At 29.1% G+C, this 14636-nt stretch overlaps 6 protein-coding genes and 1 non-coding gene across 7 annotated transcripts; 2 read left to right on the forward strand and 5 right to left on the reverse strand.

Moving 5' to 3' along the window:
- Positions 1 to 284: 284 nt before the first annotated feature.
- BX663DRAFT_516095 (uncharacterized protein) lies at positions 285 to 810 on the reverse strand. Its single transcript, XM_051528536.1, has 2 exons — positions 707 to 810; positions 285 to 642 (listed from the first exon to the last, which is right to left on the reverse strand). Exons 1-2 carry the CDS (start codon positions 764 to 766, stop codon positions 361 to 363), a joined length of 342 nt encoding a protein of 113 aa, XP_051381023.1. The 5' UTR covers positions 767 to 810; the 3' UTR covers positions 285 to 360.
- Positions 811 to 1832: 1022 nt separating this feature from the next.
- BX663DRAFT_516112 (uncharacterized protein) lies at positions 1833 to 4435 on the forward strand. The gene is made up of 9 exons (XM_051528537.1): positions 1833 to 1965; positions 2079 to 2513; positions 2582 to 2638; positions 2709 to 2933; positions 3000 to 3090; positions 3156 to 3508; positions 3570 to 3605; positions 3669 to 3983; positions 4042 to 4435. The coding sequence occupies exons 1-9, from the start codon at positions 1945 to 1947 to the stop codon at positions 4351 to 4353; spliced, it is 1845 nt and encodes a 614-aa protein (XP_051381024.1). The 5' UTR covers positions 1833 to 1944; the 3' UTR covers positions 4354 to 4435.
- Positions 4436 to 4465: 30 nt separating this feature from the next.
- BX663DRAFT_516114 (Thiolase, N-terminal domain-containing protein) lies at positions 4466 to 6327 on the forward strand. Its single transcript, XM_051528538.1, has 7 exons — positions 4466 to 4563; positions 4652 to 4693; positions 4761 to 4878; positions 4949 to 5189; positions 5288 to 5384; positions 5460 to 5972; positions 6072 to 6327. The coding sequence occupies exons 1-7, from the start codon at positions 4516 to 4518 to the stop codon at positions 6258 to 6260; spliced, it is 1248 nt and encodes a 415-aa protein (XP_051381025.1). The 5' UTR covers positions 4466 to 4515; the 3' UTR covers positions 6261 to 6327.
- A 756-nt stretch (positions 6328 to 7083) lies between these two features.
- On the reverse strand, positions 7084 to 8115 carry BX663DRAFT_553670 (uncharacterized protein; the record flags this gene model as incomplete). The annotated part of the gene is made up of 1 exon (XM_051531466.1): positions 7084 to 8115. The coding sequence occupies one exon, from the start codon at positions 8113 to 8115 to the stop codon at positions 7084 to 7086; it is 1032 nt and encodes a 343-aa protein (XP_051381026.1).
- A 1122-nt stretch (positions 8116 to 9237) lies between these two features.
- Positions 9238 to 9309, reverse strand: BX663DRAFT_t94. The gene has a single exon. It is a non-coding gene; the product is annotated as a tRNA-Cys (tRNA).
- A 664-nt stretch (positions 9310 to 9973) lies between these two features.
- BX663DRAFT_438343 (armadillo-type protein) lies at positions 9974 to 11459 on the reverse strand (the record flags this gene model as incomplete). The annotated part of the gene is made up of 6 exons (XM_051523271.1): positions 9974 to 10189; positions 10275 to 10424; positions 10490 to 10675; positions 10732 to 10950; positions 11005 to 11171; positions 11249 to 11459. The coding sequence occupies 6 exons, from the start codon at positions 11457 to 11459 to the stop codon at positions 9974 to 9976; spliced, it is 1149 nt and encodes a 382-aa protein (XP_051381027.1).
- Positions 11460 to 12963: 1504 nt separating this feature from the next.
- On the reverse strand, positions 12964 to 13752 carry BX663DRAFT_438519 (uncharacterized protein; the record flags this gene model as incomplete). Its single annotated transcript, XM_051523283.1, has 3 exons — positions 12964 to 13213; positions 13385 to 13436; positions 13503 to 13752. 3 exons carry the CDS (start codon positions 13750 to 13752, stop codon positions 12964 to 12966), a joined length of 552 nt encoding a protein of 183 aa, XP_051381028.1.
- Positions 13753 to 14636: the final 884 nt, after the last annotated feature.

A 14636-nucleotide genomic window follows, 5' to 3' on the forward strand; every position in this document is an offset into this window, starting at 1 on the left:
CACTAAAATCATGATTCCATTTTCTTTTATCAGTGTCATCACTCCAAGAAGGCTGCTGTTGTTGTTGTTGTTGAGGGATCTGATTATGTGACTGAGATATTAATAAATTAGGATTTTCTACCATATTTGTTTGAAACGTTTGCCAATAATTATTATCACTTGTCATTTTATATATATATGTGTATTTGTATTTCAATAAAGGATTATTCAAAAAAGAAGAACACAATAAAGGGGAGGGGGGAGGAAGGGAAAAAATTAGATTTATTTATACTGTAAATTATACTTTTTTTTTTTTTTTTTAAAGTTTCATACTTCAGCCTCAAAATCTAATCCACAGCCTTAATTTTTTCTTGTCTAAATTTAGTCTCCGCTATAATATTGATTGTTGGGGGGAAGGAGGAGGAGGAGAAAAGGAAAGGGAAGGAAGATTAAAGTGTCCCAAAAAGAAAAAAAAAAACGTGTATCTGCTAAAAATCGTTTTTTAAGAGACGTAAAGGGAAAAAAAAAGAATAAGAGTGTATTAGCATAAAACGGGATAACCGAGTGATTAGGGAAGAATCTGGACCATTTCATGAAATAGATGATATAAACTATCTCAGAGAACGATATCCTTAAGAAGTGATATTTAGGCATTTTTTTTTTCTATGAGGAATGATAGGTTAGAGAGATGTTTTCATAGTAATAATGTAAGCAATGATGTATATACAAATGATGGATAGAATACAAATGAATAAAGCCTAACAATGAATACACAGATAATGAGCATAGTAGAAAAGACTACTATGTAATGAATACTAATGCGAACAAAAGACACGACACTATTTTTTCAAAAAGAAAAAAAGACGAATATACCTGTGTGAGAGATTATCAGCGGAGATTGGTAAATTAGGTAACAATTTATGCAATAACGTATCTTTAACCCATAGTACAAACTGATTTCTAAGGGAACCAAAGTACAAGTAATACTCACTTGAATTGAAACAAATACGACTTTTTCTTTTTTTGTTATTCTCTGGACATATGCATATTGTAGGTCATTTATCCCAATGTAGCATCTCAGTATACTTTCTTTACTGACGATTGGCAGGCAAGTCTCTGTAAAACATTAATGTCATATCTGATTTTATAGGAGAGTTTCTTTTGGATATTAAGTCAGAATTATTCTTGAGAACCTCATTTGTTACTTAAAAGGAAAGAATAAAGTTCATTATATCAATAGTGAAAGGAAAAAGATAGAGATAAAGATAAAGATAAAAAAAAAATATCCTCCCCTCCGAGAAATAATAGTTTAAAAAGTGTATACTTGCAAACTGTAGTTCTTTTTTTTTCCTTTTATTAATAACAATATTTATTTATGTATCCATAGTTTACAGCTTGACTTTGATATGCAGCTTATTAGCATAAACACCTAATTGTGTTTAGTCCGTCAAATCTGTATGGTCTATTCATTACTACTAGTCTATATTATGAAATATTCACACTATAAATACACAGGATTCGTAAAATGAATAAACTATATACAAGATGTAGATCCTTTTTTTTTTCTCCCTCTCCTTTTCGCCTTTTAAAATAGCTGAACTACTACCATGTCATATAAAGAAGATATGAATACTAATCAAGTAACTTGTGTATATATTCAGAAAATAACAATCTACTACTAAAAGTATTTATCTTTGTAAATAATGGATACTCTTAAATATAGTAATAAAAAGACATTCTATTATTTAAATATTCATTTCATAAAATCCTGATATTTTTTGAATTTGAATAAAGCATATCCTTCAATAAAGTAAGTCTTTCTGATCTACTATAAAAAAACTCCGACTTTTTTTTTTTTTTTGAGGAACCTGGAAAATACACTGCTGATTTTATAATTCACATTATATGCTTTGATTTTCCCAATCATTCTATTTCTTTTTAATTATTAAAACAAGTGTGTATAGTATGGAAGTTTCTTCAGAAAAAGTAAGTGATATATGAATATATTATATTTCCCTCACCCTCCCTTTTTCTTTTTTTCTTTCTTTCTTTCTTTCTTTCTTTCTTTCTTATTAATGTCTTACATGAATGATGTTTAGGAACATGCTCATAAACCAATTTCCATTGCATTATTAAAAGTTCAATTAACAAGACTTATTGATCAGCATAATAATCGAGGAGTCATATACACAAAAGATTTATTATCACTCATTGATAAATACGAATTATCTAAAGATGTTGTTCTGTTAACTAAACAACAGAAAAGGGCCATTTTGCCTTATACTTTAAAAGACCCCGACCTAGAAATGACACCAGATGATATTTTAAACCTTTTAAAAATCGTTTGTCCTCCATTACCCATCTCCTCCCTATCTGAGCCAACTACTGCTACCTACCAAAGGAAATTTGAAGAAACCATCAAGACCATAGATAGCAGACCAAGAACATCGATTCCTTTAAAATCCAATAAATCAACTCCTTGGAAAAGAAGACTTTCTGCTATTGTTACGACAATTCATGAAGAGGAAGAACATGTAAGTTGTTAATGATTGATTCATAGAGGAAAGTAGAGTCACCTTTTATATGTGTATGATATCATTAGATACTTTCACCCTTGAACAACTCAATTGAAGATCATTCTCAAACTAAAGAAGAACAAGTAATAAAATGAAATGAAATGAAATAAAAAATAAAATACACTTGTTAATTCTAATTCACCTATTCTCAAGTATTCTAGTCAAGATTTAGCTCAGTATTATCGTAGATCACTTAAACTGACTCAAAGATTAAAATGTTCTGAACGTAGTCTGGCAAGTATAGCACGCGATAACGAAGATCGTATTATAGAATTACAAAATAAAGTAGATGATATGAACTTGGAAGTTGTGAAACAAAGAAAAGAAATTTTAGAATATAAAGGAAAAGAAAGAAATAGTTTAGAGCAAATTAGTGCTGTAAAGTATAAATAGTTAGATATATAATAGGATTTATTTACTTGTATAATATTGATACATATTTAGTTGGAATCACATATTGCAAACATTCAACGGTCTGAAACTGATAAAAAACAAGTCTATTTATCTATTAAAACCTTATTTGATGAAAAATGTCGTAAAGTATATGTATACAAGAAAAAAAAGAAAAGAAAGCAATTAATTATACTCTGTCTCTTTTAGAGGAAGCACAAAAGCTTCAAGATTCATTAAAGCAGAAAGAAGTGTGTTTGGAAAAGTCGGAAGATTTATTAAACAACTTACAAAATGAAGTGCAGTTACTAAAGAATGAACGACATAGACTTGTTGATCTTCAAAATACACTTGAATTAGAATTAGAAACCTCTGCAAAGGCACATAAAGAGTTGGCTGAACAAAAATCAGAAAATGAAAAGTTGAAAGAGATTATCGATAGCTTAAAGACAGATTTAAATGTAGCTCTTCTTCATCAACATGATACAAGTCATGATGTATCATTTGAAGAACAAAAGACACTTAAAAGACAACTATCGTTAGAATCACATGCATCATTCAAGGTACACATCTACACTATAGAATAAATGTATGTATAACTTATCTCGGCATTCTTTACAATAGACTTTAGATAACGAGTTACTATTGGATAAAGATGAGGTAATCTATTTATATAAATATATACAAAAATCGAAGTCTATTTTAACTTGTTTGTTATAAAAGAATGAGGCATCAGTTGAATACTACAAGCATAGAGCAGATGAAACAAATAAGGATTTGGATAGAGTTAAAAATGAATTTAATTATCTTCAGAAAGCACTAAAGTCAGAAAATGATTCACTTATAAATGAATTAAATGAATTAAAAACAAAGGCCAATACGACTACTACTGCAGATATAACAAACCACATACCAGAAGATCTATTAAATACCATTATATCAAAGCCAAATACATTAGATATCTGGACTCCTTCACGAGTAAGACCTGTTGGAAATCAAAAGGATAAAAGAAAGAGAACAGTACAAGACCTTCATCAAGTAATTATAACCCTTTATTTTATCTACCTTGTATTATTAACCGCATACATATATTTAGTCTATTCGTCTTCATACTACAACTTCAAAAGATATATCAACAATAAAAGATCGTAATCATAAAGGCTTAACAAGAAAAGAGGATAGAATTGTAACAAACACCGTCACATTTGCACTTTATACGCTTTTAGTCTATTTCTTTGGTATTATTACATCTACGTTTTTATTGGATGGAAATACAACAAGTTGGGAACAAGCTTTAGCCGCTGCTGCTGCTTCTTCTGGTCAAGTGCCTAAAAGTAAATTTCTCGAAATTATTCTTTATTGGATTGAAAAGTTATTATTTGAACCGGAAGGATTACCTTTGTCATAATTAAAAGTTTCCCCGCAAAAAAAAAGACTGTATTTTAATCTGTAATATAATAAAGGTTCATCGTGGGAAATTAACATATAGCATAACACTTATATTTTTGGTTTTTTTGGGTTTTTTTTTTTTTGCTTCTCTTTTTTTCCTCTCCCTTTTTTTATTAATAATATGCTTACTTTTACAGCTCGTCATTTCATTCGACCTACAGCTCGAGTTGTAAGTCAACTAGTTGAAAAAAAAAAAAAAAAAAAAGTTATGAATTGCATGCAAATTTTAACAATGAGAATATTATTTTGACAATTAGATCACTACTCGTACCTTTGCCTCTATCACGAAAAAGCCTAATGTAATCTATCTACTCTGTTAATAATTAAATATATACATGTCTATATAATGTTTAACAATAAATATAGGATGTAGTTATCGTTAGTGCTATGAGAACCCCTGTTGGCTGCTTTAATGGTTCCTTAAAATCACTCCGAGCTACGGAACTTGGTAGTCTTGCAGCTAAATCGGCTATTGAAAAAGCAGGTCATTTTTTATTTTATCTTATTTTATTTTATTTAGTATCATTATTAATATACACTATTACAAAATATAGGCATTAAACCTGAAGATGTCGAAGAAGCTTATTTTGGTAATGTTATTCAAGCTAATTTGGGTCAATCACCTGCCCGTCAAGCTATTTTAGGTGCTGGTTGCCCTGAATCCACTGAAGCTACTACCATTAATAAGGTCTGTGCTTCAGGTATGAAATCTGTTATGTTGGCTGCTCAAGCCATTAAAAATGGGGATCGTCATATTATGGTTGCAGGTGGTATGGAAAGCATGTCGAATGCACCGTAAGTTTTTTTTTATTTTATTTTATTTTTTTTTCTTTTAAAGGAGGAGAGATAAACTTTAACCTATATATATATATATATATATATTGATAAAATAGTTATTATACAACTCGTAATATAGCCTATGGTCATCAACAATTAACAGATGCTATTATTAAAGATGGACTTTGGGATGCTTATAATGATATTCATATGGTAAATATATATATATATATAGTACAATTCCTTGTGTATACCATGTAATTTACCTTTCCTTTTTTTTTTTTTTAGGGAGGATGTGCTGAAAATACAGCAGCTAAATATAATATTACTAGAGAACAACAAGATGAGTACGCTATTGAGTCTTATAAACGTGCTGCAAAGGCATGGGAAATGGGTGCCTTTGATGCAGAAATTGTACCCGTTACGATTAACACTAGAAGAAAAGGTCAAGTGACAGTCAAGGTGGATGAAGAATTTAAAAATGTCAATTTTGAAAAAGTAAAGACTTTAAAAACTGTCTTCAAGAAAAATGGTACTGTAACAGCTGCTAATGCGAGTACTTTAAATGATGGTGCCTCTGCTTTAGTCTTGATGTCTCGTTCAAAGGCAGAGTCACTTGGTATTCAACCTTTAGCATGTATTATCTCTTATGCAGATGCTGCTACTGCACCAATTGATTTTACTATCGCTCCTTCTTTATCTCTTCCCATTGCTCTTGAAAAAGCTGGTTTAACTATAAATGATATTAGTAAATTTGAAATAAACGAAGCCTTTAGTGTTGTTTCTCTTATTAATAATCAGGTACATATACATACATACATACATGCATATACAATAGGTAATAGATAATAGATCATTATTAATTTTTTTTTTTTATATATGTATATCATATGTAATTAGCTTATGAAACTTGATTCTAACAAGGTGAATGTTAATGGTGGTGCAGTTGCACTTGGTCACCCTATCGGTTCATCAGGTTCACGTATCCTGGTTACTTTGACTCATCTTTTGAAATCGGGTGAATTTGGTGCTGCTGCTGTTTGTAATGGTGGAGGTGCTGCTTCTGCTATTGTAATTCAAAGAGAATAATGTCTATAGAGAATATATTTATTTTTATAAATAATAAAATTCAAATAAAATTTGATTGTACCATTTATTCATTATCATTATTATTATTATTATAAAAGCAAACTATTATTTTATTTTATTTATTTTTTTTTTATCTTTTTGTTTTTTTTTTTTTTTTTGTTTTCCACAAAAGAACTTTGCTTACCTACCACTTGTTCTTTACATAATGAAGCTTTGCCAACGAACTGTATTAAATCAACCACGAAAAAGGCAGCCACTTGGTAAGTTAATAAATATATATATGCACTCTATTAAACAGAGAAAGATAATAATTCATTCTGTATTATAGCTAATATTCAAAATAGGAAAATGATGAATAATAATAAAAAAAGATTTCATCATTGCAACAAGATTAAAAAACGACGACGAAGACGACATGTTACAAGACAAAAAGAGGATACAGAATATGTACATGTTGAACAAAAGAATCATCTTCAACAAACAGAGAAAGCATCACTCGAGTTTATGTTTAATGAATGGTGGGATGGTGACTTTTCTATCGTTGATACTCGGCCTTCTTATACTAGGAAAGATCAGGGAGCTCCATCACTTGAAATAACTACTCAATTCAAGAACAATAAACAACGACAAAGACAAAGTCGTCGTTATCATTTAAAGGAAATTGTACCACAAATAACAGATACTAAAACGAATATTCGATATACGACTACATATGATTTACAAGAAGAATCAATAACTACTATGTATCCTTTAATTGCATTAGCCATATCATTATGGTTCTTTTGGTTATCTTAATCATCATCATTATTATTATTATTAAATATTATTGGGATTTTTTAAATGCTGCTCTTGTCTTTTCTCCATTCTTTTCCATCCATTCTTTAACACGACAAGCAAATAATTTGTTATATTCTCCAAAAAAGTTAAGATTATATCTCTTCATAATCACAAATCCATGACGTCCTGTCAAGATTTGTTCAGCTGCCATACAACATTCATTTGTCATGGCATAGATACGATTTATATCGTGTTCATGAGCCCAAGTGATGGCTCTGTTTATCAATAAACTAGAGAGTCCACAGGCTTGAAGATCTGACCGAATCGCCCAACGAGTGATGGTTGCCGTTTTAGGAATTTGTTTTCGGGCAAAGATACGTCTAGAGTTATTTTTATTGCCAGGATCTATGTTTGCCCTTTGCTTCTCGAGAAAGGGAGGCATGGATGATAAACGAAAGAGTTCCAAGACAGCGATAATAAACTGTTTCCATCCGACAGGCACAGTCTCTCGTCGATCTTCCAGGTCTTGATTATTGCATAATAAGCCAATCATACCACAGATTTCATCATCAATCGATAATACCCAGAAATGAGAAGGAACTTGCTCACTCTCACTTTTACGTACCTTTTTCCCATCCTTGTTGATTGTATAATTTAAATAATAAAGATCTGGATCATAAAGATCATTAGCCATGGCTTCATCAACACGATTTTGAATTTCAATGCGATCCGATGAAATAAAGATGATGGCAAATCCGACCACTGCCCAACAGAAGGAAATAAAAATCTTGATAATCACCATGGCCCATTCAGGTAAATTACCAATACAGAATGTGATGGCCTTAGGGATACTGATCAAAAGTCCCGAATAAACGATAAACCAAATACCCCATGTTGGCAGAGCCCATAATTTACTACGAATGCTTTCATAAACTAAAGGTACTTGAGTTGATCGAAAAAGATATTCTACTTGTTCATAATCTGTATCTCTATAAGTTCTTAATACAACCTTTGGCTTTGCATCTGTTGTTTCTACTTTAGTATTATTTGTCCCTGTTTTATTTTTATTTTTTGTCATTAGTAATATTGACCAGAGGAAAAAAAAAAAAAAAAAAAAAAAAAAAAAAAAAAAAAAAAAAAAAATGTCAAGAAGAATAATAAAGCGTAGTAGGTAGTGTAAATATAAATTACTTGTTACACCTTATCGCTGAGAAGAAATAATTCTAGAGACCTTTTATTTTTTTTTTTTTTTTTTTTTTTTTTTTTTTTTTTTGTACAAAATAATTCAACACCATGATTGTACACTTATTATTCACTATGTTCATTTCCAAAATAAGAAATTTCTACTTAATTAAGGTATTTGCATCATCATTAACAAGTGACAAGATAAATCAATGAATTGAACTTTTCAAGAATAAAGAATAATAACACTGTACATGTATATGTATACATGTATATTTTTATGTACGAGAAATTTATTTTAAAAGAAAGTTCAAGACGACGAATTTGTACAAGATACTAAAGCTAACAAGCGTTGATAATAAATCAGAACAGGTCTCTAGGTCTTTAATATAGTATGAATGTGAGCATTATCTTTAAAGTGCTTCAAAAAAAAAAAATATGATAGACTAGCTACTAATATGAATAGTATCCATAATAAGCACTTATTCTTTCTGACTTACTTATTTATGCATAGTTACAAATAGGCAATACGCTTTTTTTACATTTATAATGAAAGACATATTCATCTATTTTTCTCTCTCTTTTTTAAATGTTATATAAACAATATTAACCATATACACTTGTTTTTTTTTTCTTTCCCTTTCTTTAATTATTTTCAAGTCTATAGTTATACTTGAAATATCAATTCCTCCTCCGTCTCTTATCAACAAACAGCTAATATAAACATTATATTTATATCATCATTTCAACCTTTTATATATATCGATATATATACATATATGTATACATATTTATATATAATAAATACCGTTATACAATACTAAACGCCTTATGCTCTTTATATGACTACCAAAACAGTAAGCAATTCTATTTATTCTATTATTTTGTTTGATAAAAAAAAGGATAATTGACATATATTTAGGACAACAAAAAAAAAAACGTATGCATTCATTTTATGTTGAAGACTAATTATTATCTATACACACTACAGAAATATGTGTAAAAAAAAGAAAAAATGAGAGAAATCCGTGGATTGAACACGGGACCTAAAGATTTGCAATCTTCCGCTCTACCGCTGAGCTAATTCCTCTTTGTTGTTATAGGTAGCCGGTAAATAAATTATAGCTAACATCAAAAAATTTCAGCCAATCAGAATGCTTCAAATTTGTGACGTTGTTGTTTTCCCATTGTTTTTTAAAGCGTATTTTTAAAGTTATTTGGGAATCTATTTTATTATATTGAAAAAAAAAAATAAAAAATAAAAAAACTTCTTTGTAATAATAATAATGGTTTATGCTTAAACACATTTACTGATATTATAAGAGTAAGTCAACAGGAGAATTGTATTTTTTATAATATCGTAGATGAAGTCATCTATGTTTGATATGTTATGCTTCGAATAAGCTTTTTTTTTTTTTTTTTTTTTTTTTTTTTTTTTTCATGCCAATACACAAAATACAGGTCAATAGATCGATTTAATCCCTATACCAAGAGATAAACATTTAATTCTAAATTATAATTTTACTTTATCTATAATTTAGTAATTGAAATGTAGCACATCTACACACACATATCTATTTATATATAACAAATACAATTATATAAATACTGACGTTTATATTTATTAATGAGGGAGAGGTTTTTCTTTTCTTTTTTTTTTTAAAAAAAAACATACATAGAAGCACATGATATTATTACAAATAAAGTTACAAAAATTTATAACGAGAGAAGGAAAAAAAAAATTTACAATACAATTATTGATACACTAAAGATGCAGTAATCTCATCATGCAATTCACCGGCCTCTATTTGTTGTTCGTTTGGCTGTTGTTGTTGTTGTTGTTGACGGCGTTGTTGAATAGGTTGAGATTTGTTTGCTGATTTTGGATCTCGAAATATTTTACTATGAATACGTTTTCCATAAGGCGTGGTGCGAATTGTAGGTAACAAAGGGCGAATACATTCAACAAGCTATTAGGAAAAAGAAAATCAATAAATTCAATAAATAAAAGATAAAATAAAACAAAATAACATGTATGTATATATAAATATATACCTCGGCACGTTGATCTTCATCTGCAAAATCCAGAGATGTTTGAACAACATAATTAGCAAATGAATCATGTAATAACTTCTCCATCACGTTTTGATCAATAAGCTCAGCAATTAGTAAACGACGTGTAGCAGGCTGAGCAGTACGAATACACTATTATATAAACACAATTTAATTAACAAATTATATATATACACATGTGCTGATTTTAATCTTACATTTTCTATAACATTTGAACTAAACTTTTGTACAGATAAAATACAAACATGATTCACAAAGCGATGAATAATACTTTCAGAGTAACGAGTGACTCCCAATTCAAGTACATATTGCACAACATAATTTCCAAAAGGATTTTGTACAAGAGGAAGTGCATGCTTAGCTATTTCATCTACCAATTGATCCTGTAATAGAAATGAATATAAATAAATACATATAATACATGCATGTATTCCTTTACCTTTTGTGAAACAGTAGCATGATCAAAACATCTTTGTAATACGCAGCACCCATGTTTATGTGAAGCAACTTCAATACAATTATCACAAACTGCATCATAAATGAATTGGTTGTTTTTTGATGATAATCTATGAAGACATTTTTGAATGACGTGATTTCCATTCAAGTCCTTAATTAACGTCACCACATTTGATTTTAAAGCAGCAGTGACAGTTTTAATCTATAATGTATGTTAATCTATGTATTCTCTGCTATTCTATTCTTTTTTTTTTACCTGTTCAGTTGTTGAGAGATATTCAATTAATTTTTGAACTGCTCTTGTTCCATGCATATTTAATGCAATCTTAACTAATTCAGGTGCTACTGTTTCTACAATTATTGTACGTTGATCATGGTTACATTTTTCAAGCATTTTTTGACAAAGGTAATTGCCAAATGGATCTAATTTCACAAAAAAAAAAAGTTAAAAAAAAAGCAATTTGTACAAATACTCTTCGAAATAGCTTTGCTTATTTTACCAGTCATTAATTCTGTAAAATGAGGATGAATTTCATTAAAGATCATCTCAAGATTCTTCATTCCATCTTCTTTTTCTTCCATCTTTTTTTGCAAGAAACGACATCCATTTTGATCTTTACATAATTCATAAAATTTACCAATAAAATCTTCCACTTTAGCATCAGCAAATCGATCTTGTTGTTGATCTGAACCTGAACGACGCTGTTGCATCAAATTCTTCTTTTGATGATTACCGTTCATTGAATACATATTTTTTTGTGATGTTAAAGGTTTCATTGTATATTGTTGATATAAAGAACAATTTAAAGGAAGCATAGGAGCAGGATTTGGAGGTGGAGGTGGAGGCATGGCCATGAGGTGTTGAGTAGGTGGAAATTGATGAATGAATGGACACATGTCATGACGAGAACAGAATCCAAATTGTTGAACTTGAGGACATATTATATTTCGATTATATTGCATACTAGCAAGATCCGTGAATGATTGAGATGACATTAAACGAGATTCTTGTGGTTTATATTCGCTATGCCAACCATAAGAATAACGTCTTCCATAATCTGACATTGTTTGATGTTGCTTATCATTATTACTTGTTGTCCATGTTGACATACTTCCTTCTGGAGTAAACATTCTAGAGGATGATTCTGTAGGATTAGGTCTATTATCAATATTAGTCATAGTAAACTATATAAATAAAAAAAAGGAATATTAGATTACATATCGATTATTCTTTCATACTATAAAGAAACCTACTAATTCTACATAATCGTCATTATTACTGATATTACTATTGTTGTTGCTATTACTGTTGTTATTATTACTGTTATTATTATTATTATTTGGTAATATTGAACCAGAACTAGAGATTGATACTGGCACTGCAGGCGTTGATGTTATTGATGATACTGAAGGAGAAGAAGAAGAAGGGACTGTAGTTGAATTATTCATGATTCTAGGTGATTCTTTTGAATGAGATAAGAGTGGATTGAATAAAGGCACTATACAAACAATTAGAAGAAGAAGAAAAGAATGACAATTTTGTTACACACAAACTTACTTTCTGGTTCATTTGAAGCTCTTTGTTGCTGTTTCTGTTGAAATGTGCTCACAGGCTCTACAGGAGTCATAGCAAATGGAAACTTTCTACTGAAACTATATAAACAAAAATATGAGTTTCTTGTAATACACATTCATATAAATGTATATCATTTTTTACTTGAATTCTCTATCATTCAATGACAGTTTAGTACCCAATAAAAGGTCTAAGCCGTGATCATCATTTGAGTTTCTCCGTGAGCCTGGCATTGACCTTGATGATTGAAACATAGTTGAATAAGATAAAGAAGGTGATTTAGTAGGTTGGATTTGATTAAAATTAAACAAGTCAACTGGATCATCAAATATTGACCGTTTTATTGCTTCTTTAAGATTATTATCATTGTCCATTTTTTTCACTGGCAAAAAAGAATGAAAAAAAAAACTTGTTAACATGCTATATTCTAAACTAATAAAAGAAAAAAAAAGAAAAAGCCTACCTTTTTTTTATTTTTGCCAGTATAAAATTATCTTTAGATGAAAAACAAAAAAAAAAAAAAATCAAAAAAGAAAGAAATGAAAGAAAACCAAAAATCAAAAAAAAAAAAAAACTCAATGCGCATTTTTTTTAATAAAAGCAAGTCACACATGTTAAAAAGAATGAATGAAACCATCAAATTTAATCTAATTGTTTATTCTCTTTTTTCTTCCTTTCCTTTAACCATTCATTATACTCCCAACGTGCAACATTATCAATGTAAATCATATCTTTTAAATATAACTTTTTTGCAATTGCTGTGTCTAATATAAATTGAATAACATTCATTGTACGAAGTAGATTCACAAACTTATACCAAACGATACCAAATAAAGCACCAACGAATGATCCAATCAAAACTTGATTTAACGTATGATAACCAAGATAAATACTAATCATACATATTAATACAGTGTCTAGTAAAGACTTGTAGGCTACTTACCGAGATAGAGAAACAAGTATAGCAAGACATATCATGCCTATACTAGCCAATAACTTCCAAATAGTATGATCTAAATGAATATATCGATACATATAAAGCGTCCCATAAATGGAAAAATACCAAATAAATTGTGAATGACTTGAAGGCATACCATATCCATCACCAAGATGAGCTATATATGTATATATATATATAAGATTGATTCGGTTCATTTTTGGTTTATATATAATACTCTTACCATAAGGTCTTTCTTGTTCAATAGTTTCTTTTAAGATATAATTGACAACTTCATTTGTTAATTGACCTACTAACATCAATATACCTGCCATTTCACGTCGTGAGACAATAACAGAAGCATAAAAGACAAGTATCGCAATAGGAGATAATGTAATATAAGCAAAGGCATATGATATTTTATCTGAAGGATTGAAATAAACATGTGTTAAAGATATAGAAGCAAGCCCATGACCTTCTTGACTTGATGTCATCTTGATGTTAATTATAATAAAAAAAAAAAAGAGAAAAAAAAAACCAACAACAAAACAAAAGTTAATATTTTCAAGTTCCGCATAGACTTAGATCTTTGAACTGTTATGACATTAATGTAGATGTTATAAAATTCATTAAACTATAAAGTTTATGGATGCTCCAAGTTGATAATCTGATTTGGAAATTAAAATATAAACATTAACAGTCGTTGTTAGTGTATTAAATTATATTATTGTTATTATTTTTGCTTTAAATTTGTACAGTTATTTTTTTTTGATCTCATTTTTAAATGAGACATGGAATCTAGTTACTTTTGTAAAACTATTTGATTACAGTTATTTATACAATGGATTACAAAAAAAAAACATTATTTAAACAGAAGAGAATGTGAATCAATTATTAAATTTGCTTGATTCAGATGAATGTACAGAAAGTGTGAAATGAGTTGAAAGAAATTAATTTGATGATGAACCTTAGACCATTCACGAAATTCATGTGAATTTTTAAGTTTCAAATAAATTACATAAATCCCATTAAATTGAATATTCTAAATCGAACGGTGTCATTTTTATTACTTGATTCCTTCAATTGATCAACACAACTGTTCATTTGATTATCATCATGAGCATATAGCGAATTCTTAATTACATAATACGGAGACTAAAAAATTAAAGCAGACTGTGCAGCGTTTAAACATAGTCAGATCAAGGAAAGCTTAAAGCTGTTTAGGACCTCTAGGTTCACTTTAAAATAATGGCAGCTTATACAAAAGAAATAGTCAAAGACTGAACAAACTATTACTAGTTACACGTGTATATGTTTATATCAAATAAAAAAAAAATTATTGTTGGACACAATGAATATAAATGATAAAGAAAAAGTC

This window comes from Cokeromyces recurvatus (genome assembly GCF_025118155.1).
Source record: "Cokeromyces recurvatus strain NRRL 2243 chromosome Unknown BX663scaffold_20, whole genome shotgun sequence".
NCBI lineage: Eukaryota > Fungi > Mucoromycota > Mucoromycetes > Mucorales > Mucoraceae > Cokeromyces > Cokeromyces recurvatus.